Below are 12,003 nucleotides of genomic sequence, written 5' to 3'. Positions count from 1 at the left end.
GGGAGAGAACTGGCAGGAAACTTCTTTTTTTTCACAGCAGTATTATTTTTCTGCTGGTTCAGTGAACTCACCTGACCACCCCTGGAGAGATGAGAGCCATTATGAGAAATAAGGGTGTGCGCGGCTTTGGGAGCAGCTAGCCATTATGGCTTTGCCACAGCCAAGAGAGGCGACAGTTTTAAACACTGTACCCTGAGCAGTGAGCACAGCCAGGTGGGAACAAGCCTGGCTTCCATCCCTCCTGCCCAAGGAAGCATGGTGTCTCCCGCTGGACCTTCTCTCTGCAGTAGTTCTTGGGCTGTAGGCTAGACTGGGACTGACCGCTCAACAGTACAACCTGCTGAAAGCCACAGGTCCTGCGGGTAAGGCAGGCTGAGACTCCTGGCTTATCTTTGTGAGGCCTAAGCTTTAGTCCATATTGCCATTTATTAAATGAAGACAGTGGTACTTGCCATCTTTCATACAGCGGTTTTCAGATTTGTGGCTAAAACGTGGTATAGAAGAGGTTCAGATGTATCATGTCTTAGTCTCCAGCTGTGGCTGCAGTCGTTGTCTAAAGGGTACATTCATTACATATTTCTTAGCTCAGTGGTTACAACAAGTATTGACAAAAACAGGCAGCACGAAAATGGGCTGAAGATTTTAATAAAGCACCATAAAACTCAAGAATTAAAGCTACGGTACTTAAAATTTCATGTGTAAAGAGTTAGTTGGAAGAAAGGAGAGAGTAACAGCCATGCTGGGTCAGCCCACAGTTCCTTTGGGTCAGCACCCCATCTCCAGCAGGCCGACCAGCAGATGCCTGGGCAGGAATAGCAGTGCACGTGGCAGCACTTCCCAGGGTACGCTCCCCCCAGTACAGCACTGAGGGACTTTCCAAGAAGGCCAAGAGCACCCTGGCCTGTATCAGCAATGATGTGGCCAGCAGGACCAGGGCAGTGATTGTCCCCCTGTGCTTGGCACCGGTGAGGCCCCACCTCAAGTGCTGTGTTCAGTTTTGGGCCGCTCACAAGAAAGACATTGAGGTGCTGGAGCATGTCCAGAGAAGGGCAATGGAGCTGGTGAGGGGTCTGGAGCACAAGTCTGATGAGGAGTGGCTGAGGGACCTGGGGGTTCAGCAGCCTGGAGAAAAGGAGGCTGAGGGGAGACCTTCTCGCTCTCTACAGCTCCCTGAAAGGAGGGGGTAGCGACGGGGGGTCGGTCTCTGCTCCCAAGGAACAGGCGATAGGGCAAGAGGAACCACCCCCAAGTTGTGCCAGGGGAGGTTTAGATTGGATATTAGGAAAAACTTCTTCACAAAAAAGGTTGTCAAGCACTGGAACAGGCTGCCTAGGGCAGTGGTGGAGTCACCATCCCTGGAGGGATTTAAAAGTCAGGCAGACGTGGTGCTGAGGGACACAGGTTAGTGGTGGGTTTGGCAGTGTCAGGCTGATGGTTGGACTCGATCTTAAGGGTCTTTTCCAACCTAAATGATTCAATGATTCTATGATTCTAAGGTCATCGCGACAGACATCACATAAATCTTCAGATTTATGAAATGACACTGGATGTTGCTCCATCTTAAGTCTTTCATCCTCCTCTTCACGTTTCTCTTGCACTTTGGCAAGCCAGGCAGCAGGTGAGTCCCCTTTCAGCAATACCGTCCCCTTCTGCTGCCCACCCCCCGAGAGGACACCTCTGCCACAACCCCACAGTAGAGACTTGTGTGTTGTGAACCCGCAACTTGGACACGACACCAGGCCCAGCGCCTACCGGTGAAGGCCTACAGCTTCCTGGGCTGTCACTGAGGGAAAGTCGAGAGTCGAAGCCCTGGCTATTATTGTTATTAAGCAGGACAATGTTTGTAGGAAAACTTAACAACTTCTATTGTAGCTGCAAAAAACAGACGAGCAGGTGCAGTGCAGAAGGCACTGACCACTCACCGATCCACGGGGTGCACTGTCAGACACCCCTGAACAAATGGGGCCGGCACCCACAGAGCTGAGGCACCGCTACCCCGGGGGAGCACGGGGAGCTCGAATAAACGAGACCCGACCGTCCCAGCGGCAGAGCGTGTCCCACCAGTCAGTGTCCTTCGGCCGCCATGGCCATGGGCCATTACCGCTGGACCCTCTCAGGAGCAATGGATTTCTCTCTCGCTGCAGGAACGCACTGCCCGTTTTCCTCTCTTCCTGCTCCTGCCCTGAGCCTGTTGAGTGACCCGCTCCCCTCCTCTCCCCACGGACCCCCTGACCACCCGCTCCCCTCCTCTCCCCACGGACCCCCTGACCACCCGCTCCCCTCCTCTCCCCACGGACCCCCTGACCACCCGCTCCCCTCCCGCCCTGTCCCTTTAAACCCGCCCCTCCCCGGCGTGTGACGCCATCGGCGCGCGCCGCGCGGCGCCCCTTCCCGCCCGCGCTGCGTCGATTCGCGCGCGACGGGCCGGGAGCGGCGGCTACGGCGGGCGCCGAGGATGTGAGTGGGGCCAGGGCCGGGGTGGGGGCCGCGGGCCATCGGTGTCCATCCGGCCCGGTCGCGGCGCGCAGCGGCCCCGCCGCCGCCCGGGGGTGCCGAGGGGAGCGTGCCGGAGCCGCCGAGGAGGAGATGGCGGGGGGGGGGGGGGGGGGTCAGGGATGGGGCCTGGGCGCCGCGGCCTACCGCGGCCGGGGGCGGGGAGGGAGGCCGGGCCGGGGAGGGGCCGGGCGGGGCCGAGCCGAGCCGGGACCTAGAGGGGAGCCGGGGCCGGCGGGGTCTCGGCGCTCCCCGCGGCCGAGGCGGCGGGAGGAGCGCTGTGCGGGTCCGGGGGCGGGCGGGCCGGCCGGGCCTGGCGGAGGCGGCGGGCGGTGCGGGCTCTGCTCTGAACCGACTCTGTGTGCTTGGTCTGTGCTTTTCTCTCCCTGTTCCTCAGCCCGCGCCTCGGCTTCGCCCATAGTATGGCAACACGTACGGTGCGGTCAGCAGCGACAAGCCCTCGGTCCGCCCGGCGCCGTAACCTACCCCACGGCGTGCGAAGCGGGAGGCGGAGTTGGCTGCCCCGGCGCTCCTCCGGCCCCGCTCCCTGTAGTTAGCTTGGGCGAGCGGCCGTAACCTTGCAAAGAACTGCCGAGCGTTGAACTCTCTCCTCCCAGGAGGAAAATCTTTTCCCCGTTTTGCAAATGAGGATGTGAAGCAAACTGCCGTTAAGGGACTTGCCTGTAGTCGTGCAGGAAGTCTGAGGGAGAGCTGAGTTTGCTTCCTTTGCAGCTCTCTGAGAGGGCAAACCAAGTCATTAAAGTGGAGAGGTGTGTGTGTGAAATGAATGTTTGGCCTGTGCAGATCGATCTTAGACTTTCTGGTTTGGGGTGGGTGCTGCCAAAACATTGATTTGTTAGGGACCGAGAGTTCTTTTGATTGTAGAAGGACGTCGCTTAGAAATGCATTGTTGTTTGCCTTTGTGTGAAGATCATGATTTTATTTTTTCCACATCTTTCAGTGAATGTCTGAATGCATACAGATGAAATTGCTCACAGGCTGTGTCTCTTAGGCTGAGATTTCCAACTGAAGTAAGCTAGGCAAGTGGCATTCTTGAGAAAGGTACATATATATTTGATGGAGAGAAAACGCTAGTTAGTTTGGAGGCTGTTTAAATGCTGCATGTGCCATCATATGGGAATTTGCTCAACATATGGCTAATTTGTCTGGTAAGTGCCTGTCCTGAGGAGTGGTGCTGGAGTGGTAGCTGTTTAGCTGAAGTATTACCTACTGCTCCAGCAGCAGGCTGGGTAACAGCAAAGCGTGTGCTGGTCTTCATCTGGGCCCGCTCTCTTCCCTCCTTCCAGTAAGGGTAAAATCGGAGCCAGCTATCAAAGAATAATAGATAGTTTTGCATGGCTGAGCTGGTAGGGTCATCACCGTAATAGTTCACAGATGCAAGAGAAATTGGTGTGTAGGAAGAGAGAATGCAAACCCGACTATGGTATATTTAGAAGAAGGGTGGGAAAGGAAGATGTCCGGTTTTTTGGTCTTGTGAGTCCAGATACTTGTCTGTTCTTCCAAGTGAGTCAGCAGGTCTGATGTGGTGGCTTTCAGTTTTTGAACTGCAGCCCCCTCACGCTTTGTGCTAGAGGTCTAGAGCTGGTTAAAAATATCATATAGCGGTGTGACGTACTCCAGGTTTGCCTTTCCTAGTCACCTTTGCAGCACCAGTCCATGGACTGCCTTCTCACCACCACTGGTGGTAGAGAAGAGGTCTCCTCTTCCAGCAAGCCCTGTCAGTGTCACGTTTGTGTTGTGTGTTTCCTGTTCTCCATGCAAAAAAGCATGGGTGTTTCTTGACTTCTGGATCTGCAGCGAGCTGGGTTTGTGAGTGTTTCCTTCTGGTGTTGCTTTTTGGAGTTGTTGTAGTAGGGAAAACTGTGAAGCTGAAAATCAGGAAAGCGAGTTCGGCTGTTCAGAAGTGATCTCTTCCCAAACATAAATTTAACTGCAATTTAGAGAATAAAGCAATTGCTTGCCAGAATCTGACACCAGAAGTGCAGAAGCAACAAGGTTGTTGGATGCAGTGAGCTGGAGAGGTTTTTTTCCTTGTTAACTAATTTTGCCTGTGATGCACGTGGAGATAGAGATGTTTCCAACATCCTGCAGTACTGTGAATATTCAGTGCCACTTCAGATAAGCCTGGCAGTTCAGACATGCTTGTGCCCACTCTTCCTTTTCCTGAATCTTTCATTCATGGGTAGATAATGGGTGTTATAGCAAATCAAATCTTCTGCGCTCGTTTAGTGGTTATTAAAACATACGTTGGAGGCAGCTTTGTAAACCTGGTGTTAAAAAAAACATGTGGAATGGTCAAAATGCAACAACATGTTTAGACATCGCAGAGTATGCGATGGATGCAGCCTTCTCATGGGAAACTTCGGGAATTCGACTAATGCCCGGTATTTCAGTGTTAAATAGTGGTGTGTTAAATGTCTCCTTTTAGATCTGGAGTAAAGGGGGAACTGATTTGGGCTAGATGAGGTCAGAATCCAGTTTAGAAGAAGTTCAAGTGGGATCTGCTGTTGCAGCAGTGCAGCAAACTGGGCCCTTTAATCCAGCCTTCCCAAGGCTGACAGAGCTTTGGAAGCAGCGTGTTGAGCAGCCGTAATTCAGTGGGGGGATTTTGTTCTCAACAACCCTTTCTTCCTGACAGATATATGCTATATGGCACAAATTTATCTTGGACAAAAACAGTGCTTACTTCTCTGGAGACAAGGCTGTGTTGTCCAGAGGCATGAGCTGCATGTACGTTGTGCAGAGAAAATGGATGTCCTCTGTCTGCTAATTTTTTTGTAGGATCATTAAGGTCCTTCGTACTTCTGTGAACGGCAAAATGATAGCTTTAAATGTGGATGCAGACTTTTACATGAGGCACACGGTGCCAGTGGGAGCCGGCACGGAGGCTGGCCGTTAACGGCCGTGCAACTGGAGTACTCTGTAGAAGTCATTTGGTGCCCAGTGTGCTGCCACTGTCGCAAAGCGGGTTTGTTGTTTTATGCCTCTCTGTTAATTTCTTGTTTCTAAACCCTTTTATCTTGTCACTAGGCTGTTCTTTGGAGTTTATTGCACTCGATTAGGGATCGGTTCTCAGAATCGAGGAGTTAGAAGTGAGATTTGAGATAAGTGAGGCCCATTCGGTGCTGCTTTGGACGTCTCCAAAGGGGAAATGGAGTTATCAGGATTGAAAAAGAAGAGTTTGCTAGGACTCAAAGAAAATAATAAAAAATCCAACACTAGGTAATCATTCTGTCCGAATTTTCTAGGCTTAACAAAACTGGGGATGTTATAGGGTTCTAGGGCTCCCCCAGTGAGGGTGAGGAATTGGAAATGTACCTCTTTCTGCGTGAATTTCTATGTGTGAGAATTTCTGTATGCTATAGCTGTCTTTCTCAAAGCTGCTCTGTAATTTAAAATATTTTCCTTTTTCTAAAACCTCCAAACTTGCCTAATGCTTTAACTCTGCAGTTATGGTGATCTTCAGTTACATTTGAAGTGCAATGTTTTGTGTTGCTGTTCTGTTCTTTGTTCGGGTGTGGGGTTTTTTTGTTGTTGTTTGTGGTTTTCTGTATTAAACAATGTCTTCTCTGATTTGTTCTTGAAGGGCTCCCTCACCAACCAAGCGGAAGGATAGGTCTGAAGAGAAATCAAAAGACCGGTCCAAGGATAAAGGAGGGACTAAGGAATCGGGTGAAAAGGATCGTGGTCGAGACAAGACACGCAAAAGACGCAGTGCTTCCAGTGGGAGCAGCAGTACCAGGTAGTTACTTTTACAGGTAGTAACAAATTACAGTGTTCTCGGAAACCACCAGTTTGATTTCTGGTACGCTTCATTCCCTGTGTCGTGGACTTGTTGAAAGCTTGCGTTGTGTTAGTCACAGTGCAGTTTTGTTTAACTCAAGAGATTTTAGGTTTTTGGTTTTTTTTTTAGGTATGAATTTCCTTTGACTGTCTAGTGAGCTATGGAGCATCAGTTTTCATTGTTCTAACTTGGAGTTGCTCTCTCTGTAATTATCAAAAGTTTTTCAGCAGTTCTTTTTCTGGGTGCTCCACTCATTTTTATTCCCCACCACCTTCCCCCAACAGATCCCGTTCCAGCTCAACTTCCAGTTCGGGGTCCAGTTCCAGCACTGGTTCTAGCAGTGGCTCTAGCTCCTCTTCTGCCTCAAGCCGCTCTGGGAGCTCCAGCACCTCACGCAGTTCCAGTTCCAGCAGCTCCTCTGGATCTCCAAGTCCATCTCGACGGAGACATGACAACAGGAGACGCTCCCGCTCCAAGTGAGTTTTATTTGCCTTCTAGGAGTTACCAGGTGGGGGGTTAATTTCCGTGTAGAATACAATATTATGATCAGAATAGATTTTTATTTTTTTTTTTTCTGAGGACCATTTACTTTATCCCTAACCTAGAGATCTGAATTTTGGTAGAATGGTTGTGCTCCTTTTGCATACAATCAAAACATGTGCTCTGTAGGAAGAGACATTAAAAACCTCATTTTAAAGAGTGATTTTAAATATTAGATTTTGTAGATGCAATTTTAATCAATGTTTCCCCAATAGTATGGGATTATATGGGCACTAGATGAGAGTAAAGCTCTTTGATTCCTGTAAATTACAGTCAAGACTATCAGAAAAGTCAGGGCTGAAAATGGTGTACATGTGTATCCAAATATAGATGTATATTCTTATGTATAAAAAAATAAAATGGGAGGAGGGGCAACGGAATCATTTTCCTGTAAGGTTAGGAATCAAACTATGTTAATGTCCATACAGTTTTTCCTTTGGATAATTCTGTAGGTAAGGTGCTGAAGGCTGATAAAAACTGCTGAATTCTTATAAGCTAGTGTGGGTTTTGTAAGTATATCCCTCAGTTTATGGACAGTGAGATTAGAAAGAAGCATAAGTTTGCTGCATACTGAATTTTTTACAGATTAAAATTACATTCCTTTTTTAAAAAACTACAAAGAAATTGCGATATGCAGCTACTTAAATAGTTTTTTTAACTGTGACATTTCTGGACCTCTGTAGTGAACAGAAGATACAGAAAGACAAATCATTGGATCCGTTAATTTGCCTGGCTGTGGTATGCTTTGGTGTTTATATCTTCATTTTGCCTCTTTAATTGTTGAGGCAAAGAATGTTTTTTCTTTTAACTGGGAAATTCTTTAACTATGGCCAACGACTTTGAAGAAATGTTTGCTAATTTCCTGTTTGTTACCTAGTTGCTGTAAAGTTGAAAACTCACAAAAAAAAAAAAAAAAAAAGGCTCTTAAATTCCAGAAGGTTCTAAAGCAAAAGCAGACAAGGCAAATGCAAATCCTGAGGTGTTTCTAAGTGGAACACCACCATCCCAGCACTTCCTAACCTGTAACTTCTTAAAGAGAAAAGATGTCCTCCCGAGAAAAATGGTACTTTTTTATCAGGAGATAATGCCTGACTTCTTGGTTTTGTCTTCATGTTGTCTGAATACTGTAAACATTTTCTGTTGTCAAAATTAGGTCCAAGCCACCCAAGAGGGATGAAAAGGAGCGAAAGAGGCGAAGCCCATCACCCAGACCTACAAAAGTGCACGTTGGCAGGCTCACTAGAAACGTGACCAAGGTAACTGCATGCTCCCCTGTAATACCAAGCTTGCCTGTCATCTGTGAGGATGTGCCAGTGGCTCTTTTAAAGCGCTCAAACCTTTTTTTGTTGCTCAAGTGCTGCCACGCTGTTGCAAATTCCTGCTTTGTGGCCAAATCGGTCAGTGAGGAAAATTTTGGTAGGATTTTACTGAGTCAAATACAGTGCGGGCTTTTGAGACTGTATAATGCTTAAAAGGTCTGTCTGTTTTGTCAGTGTCCCAGACCTTGTGTCTTGCCTTACTGGGAAGAAAACTGTAGAAGCTGGGACAAGAGCTGAAATTACCTTGGAGGCATTAAGGCTCTCTGGAAGCTCTCGATAAAGAGTCTGAAGAGAACTGGGCTGGCTTGAATTATCTTTGCTAGAATGGTCTTCAGAGGTAAAAGGTTTAGGGTGCTTAAAAAAAAAAAAAAAATCATTTTTTCAATACTAACAATTGCACCTTAAGAGTATTCAACTTCAGGGCAGAAGTTCCCTTTTTGGATCCCCAAGAGGATTTTTACAGTAGTTGTGTTTTTGTAGCCCATGTTGGCATGCAGCAGTAGTGCTGCTAGAACTGAAGGTTTGGAACAATCCAAGGAATAGAATAGACAGCAGTAGAGAAAGCAGTGGTAATCCTTTCCACATCTGGCCAACAAAATATGTCTCTTCCTGATCATGGCATTGATTTAAAACTAAACTAGTGCTGCGTACAGCTTGAATTTACTGCTCTGCGTCAGCCAGACCTGGTCAGTAAGTGTGGTCTGTATCCTTGTCTTGCTCTTTCTCTGCAGGATCACATCATGGAAATTTTTTCCACTTATGGAAAGATTAAAATGATTGACATGCCAGTTGACAGGCTAAATCCACACCTCTCCAAAGGTTACGCTTATGTGGAGTTTGAGAACCCAGATGATGCTGAGAAAGCCCTGAAACACATGGATGGAGGTAGGTATCAAATGCTGCAAGGAGGCTGGGTGCTTTTAAAAATCTTTGGAGCAGATGAATTTGATCTGAAAATGAGTTACAGGTGATGGGAAAACCTTTGGGGAATTGATCTGAAATACTGTCTGTTTTCAGCCCAAATGGCTTTAGCTTTTGTGTGGTTCAGGACAGATCAAAAAAAAAAAATCACAGAACTATTAAAACTGAGGTTTTTTTCAGAACAAATAGTAGTAAAATTCTTTTAAGTTTCTGTGAAAATCTTTCCCAGTTAACTTCTGAACTGCAATTTGATGGGATATTAGATTAAGAAGTCTAGTATGTGTGTGGACTTTGTCAAAATAACCCCTGAGGGGGTGGTGGAAATAGGACCATGGGCTGATTCACGCTTTAGTTGCTTGTGACAAAGCTGTGAGTTGCAGTAATGTGATGTGTAGATGTTAGTGTTGGAATATATTTACTTCTCCCCGTTTCTGTGGTTCCCTAAAAAGGCCAGATTGATGGTCAGGAGATCACTGCCACGGCTGTGCTGGCACCACGCCCCAGGCCACCTCCCAGACGCTTTAGCCCACCCAGGAGGATGCTGCCGCCACCACCGATGTGGCGCAGGTCACCCCCTCGCATGAGGAGAAGGTGAGAGCTGTGACAATTTGTATTTCCTTCTCTGTGTAACCATGTGTTGTCACTGAAGGACTCGGCACGGGGACAATTCAATCCTGTTGGACTTGACTTTCCCTTCCAAATGACAGTAACGCCTTTTGGGCATCAGTTGAACCTGGATTGCACTTCTTAACTCCATAGTGCCGGGGTGACCTGCTCTGGTCTACACCCTGAATGCAGTCAGTTGGAAATGTCAGATGTTTTCCAGCCTGTTCCCTGGCGTCCCTTCTGCATAAATGCTTCCAGGCGCAGCGGGAATGGACTTCTGGTTGGCAGGATGCTTTTGGCAGCCTGCTCCAACCGCTTGCTTTTCTGAAGCCTTTGCACCTCCCTCCCTTATTTCTGTGAGCAAAAAGCAGGGCGCCTGCGTCGGGTGAACGGAGTACACTGACCACAAGATGTGACCTGACACACGTGCCCGTTGTGTGACTCGGGGGTGCCTGAATGTGCTCAGATAAAAAGTCTTTTGGGGTCTTCCACAGCATCTAGGTGGTCTCCTCTGTCTTGGAAATCTGCTGAGACACTTGTCAGTAGTAAAAGCTGCTCCTGTTTGAGCCACCCGATTGCTGAACAGCTTACGAACTACAGGTTTAAAAATGAGAACTAGTTAACGTGGCACAAGATCCACTGCCTGTTGCTGCTTGTTTAAATATGCTTTTTACTGAGGTCTGGCAAATGATACGTTTGGCGTTCCCTCCTCGTCGGTTGTTTTCTTCCCTAGTCAAATTTTTATTGTCCTTTTCAGGCTCTGTTAATATCCTGTGCCTGGAACCTCGGTGTCATACTGGTGGCCGTACAGATTGATTGTAGTACTGAAGAGCTTGAATCATCAGTATTTCTGTAGCGTTAGACTTCCTCTAAGAAATGTCCCTGTGGTTTGAAAGGGCTTATGTAAACCCCTTCCCTGAATATCACTGTATTTTGGGGGTCAAAGCTGACTGTTCAGATGAAGGAGAATCTGATGCGGAATGAACATGAACTTGTTTTGCTTGAGGAAGAAGACAAGATACTTGTCTGTTCTTTGGATATTAAACATTCTTTCAACTTCCTGAAGCAGAGGGAGGGTAGCCAGAATATTCCTGCTGTGCAGTCAGTGTTTGAGTTGCCTTTTTCCTCTCGGGAGCTGGCTGCATTTTGCTGGAGCTCTTTTCCTGTGGTGTGGGAAGGTTTTTTTGGAGTGGAGCGTTGAAGTGTTTTTGAAAAGTGGATAGGTGTGCTGACAAATTACTGGAACCCGTTGTGCTTGTCTCCTAATGGACGCTTTCTCCTTCTTTGTCAGGTCCCGCTCTCCTCGGCGCAGATCCCCTGTTCGCCGGCGATCAAGATCCAGATCTCCTGGACGAAGGCGCCATCGCAGCCGCTCCAGCTCAAACTCCTCGCGATAAAGCAAAAAGACTGGACAGCTTTTTATTTTTTAACTTAAATCCCATCAGACTAAATATTGTACCTTTTTTTTATAATGGGTCTGGGTGAGGAGTGAGAGAGAGAGAAATAATCCTGGCAGTGAAGGCAACCTAAGAGGGGAGAGCGACAGTTCCCGGCCAGTAGATAGCCTCTGCTGGGGGGGCTTCTAGTTTCCTGGCATTGAATTGAAATTATTTAAAAAATGGCTTTGATTTTTTTGAAGGCTGCAAAAAACATCTTTTCCAGGTAAAGGGAAGGAAAGATGTTACAGCCTCTCTTTCTCCAGTTAGCAGGCTGCCGCTTGGTGATTTCTAAACGCTTAGCACGCTGTACAGACGAGCATGTAAATCTTGAGCTATTTTGGAAACCCTGTGTAGAGAGGCAGGGAGGCATTTAACTTGATCTCTAGGTGCCAGCGCGGGATTTTTTTTTTCAGAGCAGCTGGAGCCCAGATCTGCCCGAGACTTAAATACCGAGTTGTCGCTTTATTCCAGTTCCCAAAAAGCTTGTTAGTTTCCGCAGGGTGAGCTCTTTCTGCGGGTTAAGCTCTTCTGTAATGCATATACCAGGCGGTCGCTGGCAACCTTAAGAACTGGTTTGTAGCTGCCCCCGTAAGTGATTCCTTTCACCTTTTCTTAAAGGGTTTTGGTAAAATCTTCCTACACCCCCTCCCCGCCTGGGGAGACGGTGTGAGTGCTTCTGCTCTTACAAATCTCAAATACGCGGCCTGAGCATCGACCCCTGGAAGCTGGGAGGCGGAGAGGGAGGCTCGGGGCCGCTGCGCTGGCTGGATTGACTGGGCTTCGCATAGGGAAAGGCAAAGAATTTACCACCTGTTGTACAGTCAATACTATAAAGATTTTTGTTTTGTATCACTTTGTAGCCTTTTGGGCCATGTTGTGT

The 12,003-nt window shown here is 47.8% G+C and overlaps 1 protein-coding gene across 3 annotated transcripts; it reads left to right on the top strand.

The window, feature by feature from the left end:
* Positions 1-2,412: 2,412 nt before the first annotated feature.
* RNPS1 (RNA binding protein with serine rich domain 1) lies at positions 2,413-11,972 on the top strand. 3 transcript variants are annotated; one of them, XM_082490567.1, is made up of 7 exons: positions 2,413-2,457; positions 6,101-6,256; positions 6,583-6,774; positions 7,992-8,094; positions 8,889-9,042; positions 9,528-9,669; positions 10,976-11,972. In XM_082490567.1, coding segments are annotated over exons 1-7 (855 nt in total). In that variant the 5' UTR covers positions 2,413-2,455; the 3' UTR covers positions 11,082-11,972. The 3 variants fall into 3 exon arrangements, with proteins under 3 accessions (XP_082346693.1, XP_082346691.1, XP_082346692.1); XM_082490565.1 differs by lacking the exon at positions 2,413-2,457 and adding an exon at positions 5,662-5,736; XM_082490566.1 differs by lacking the exons at positions 2,413-2,457; positions 9,528-9,669 and adding an exon at positions 5,662-5,736.
* The last annotated feature ends 31 nt before the right edge of the window (positions 11,973-12,003 follow it).

The sequence above is a fragment of the Vanellus vanellus genome, assembly GCF_965231255.1.
Source record: "Vanellus vanellus genome assembly, chromosome: 14".
NCBI classification, from domain to species: Eukaryota; Metazoa; Chordata; class Aves; order Charadriiformes; family Charadriidae; genus Vanellus; species Vanellus vanellus.
This window is presented reverse-complemented; position numbering and strand designations above follow the sequence as displayed.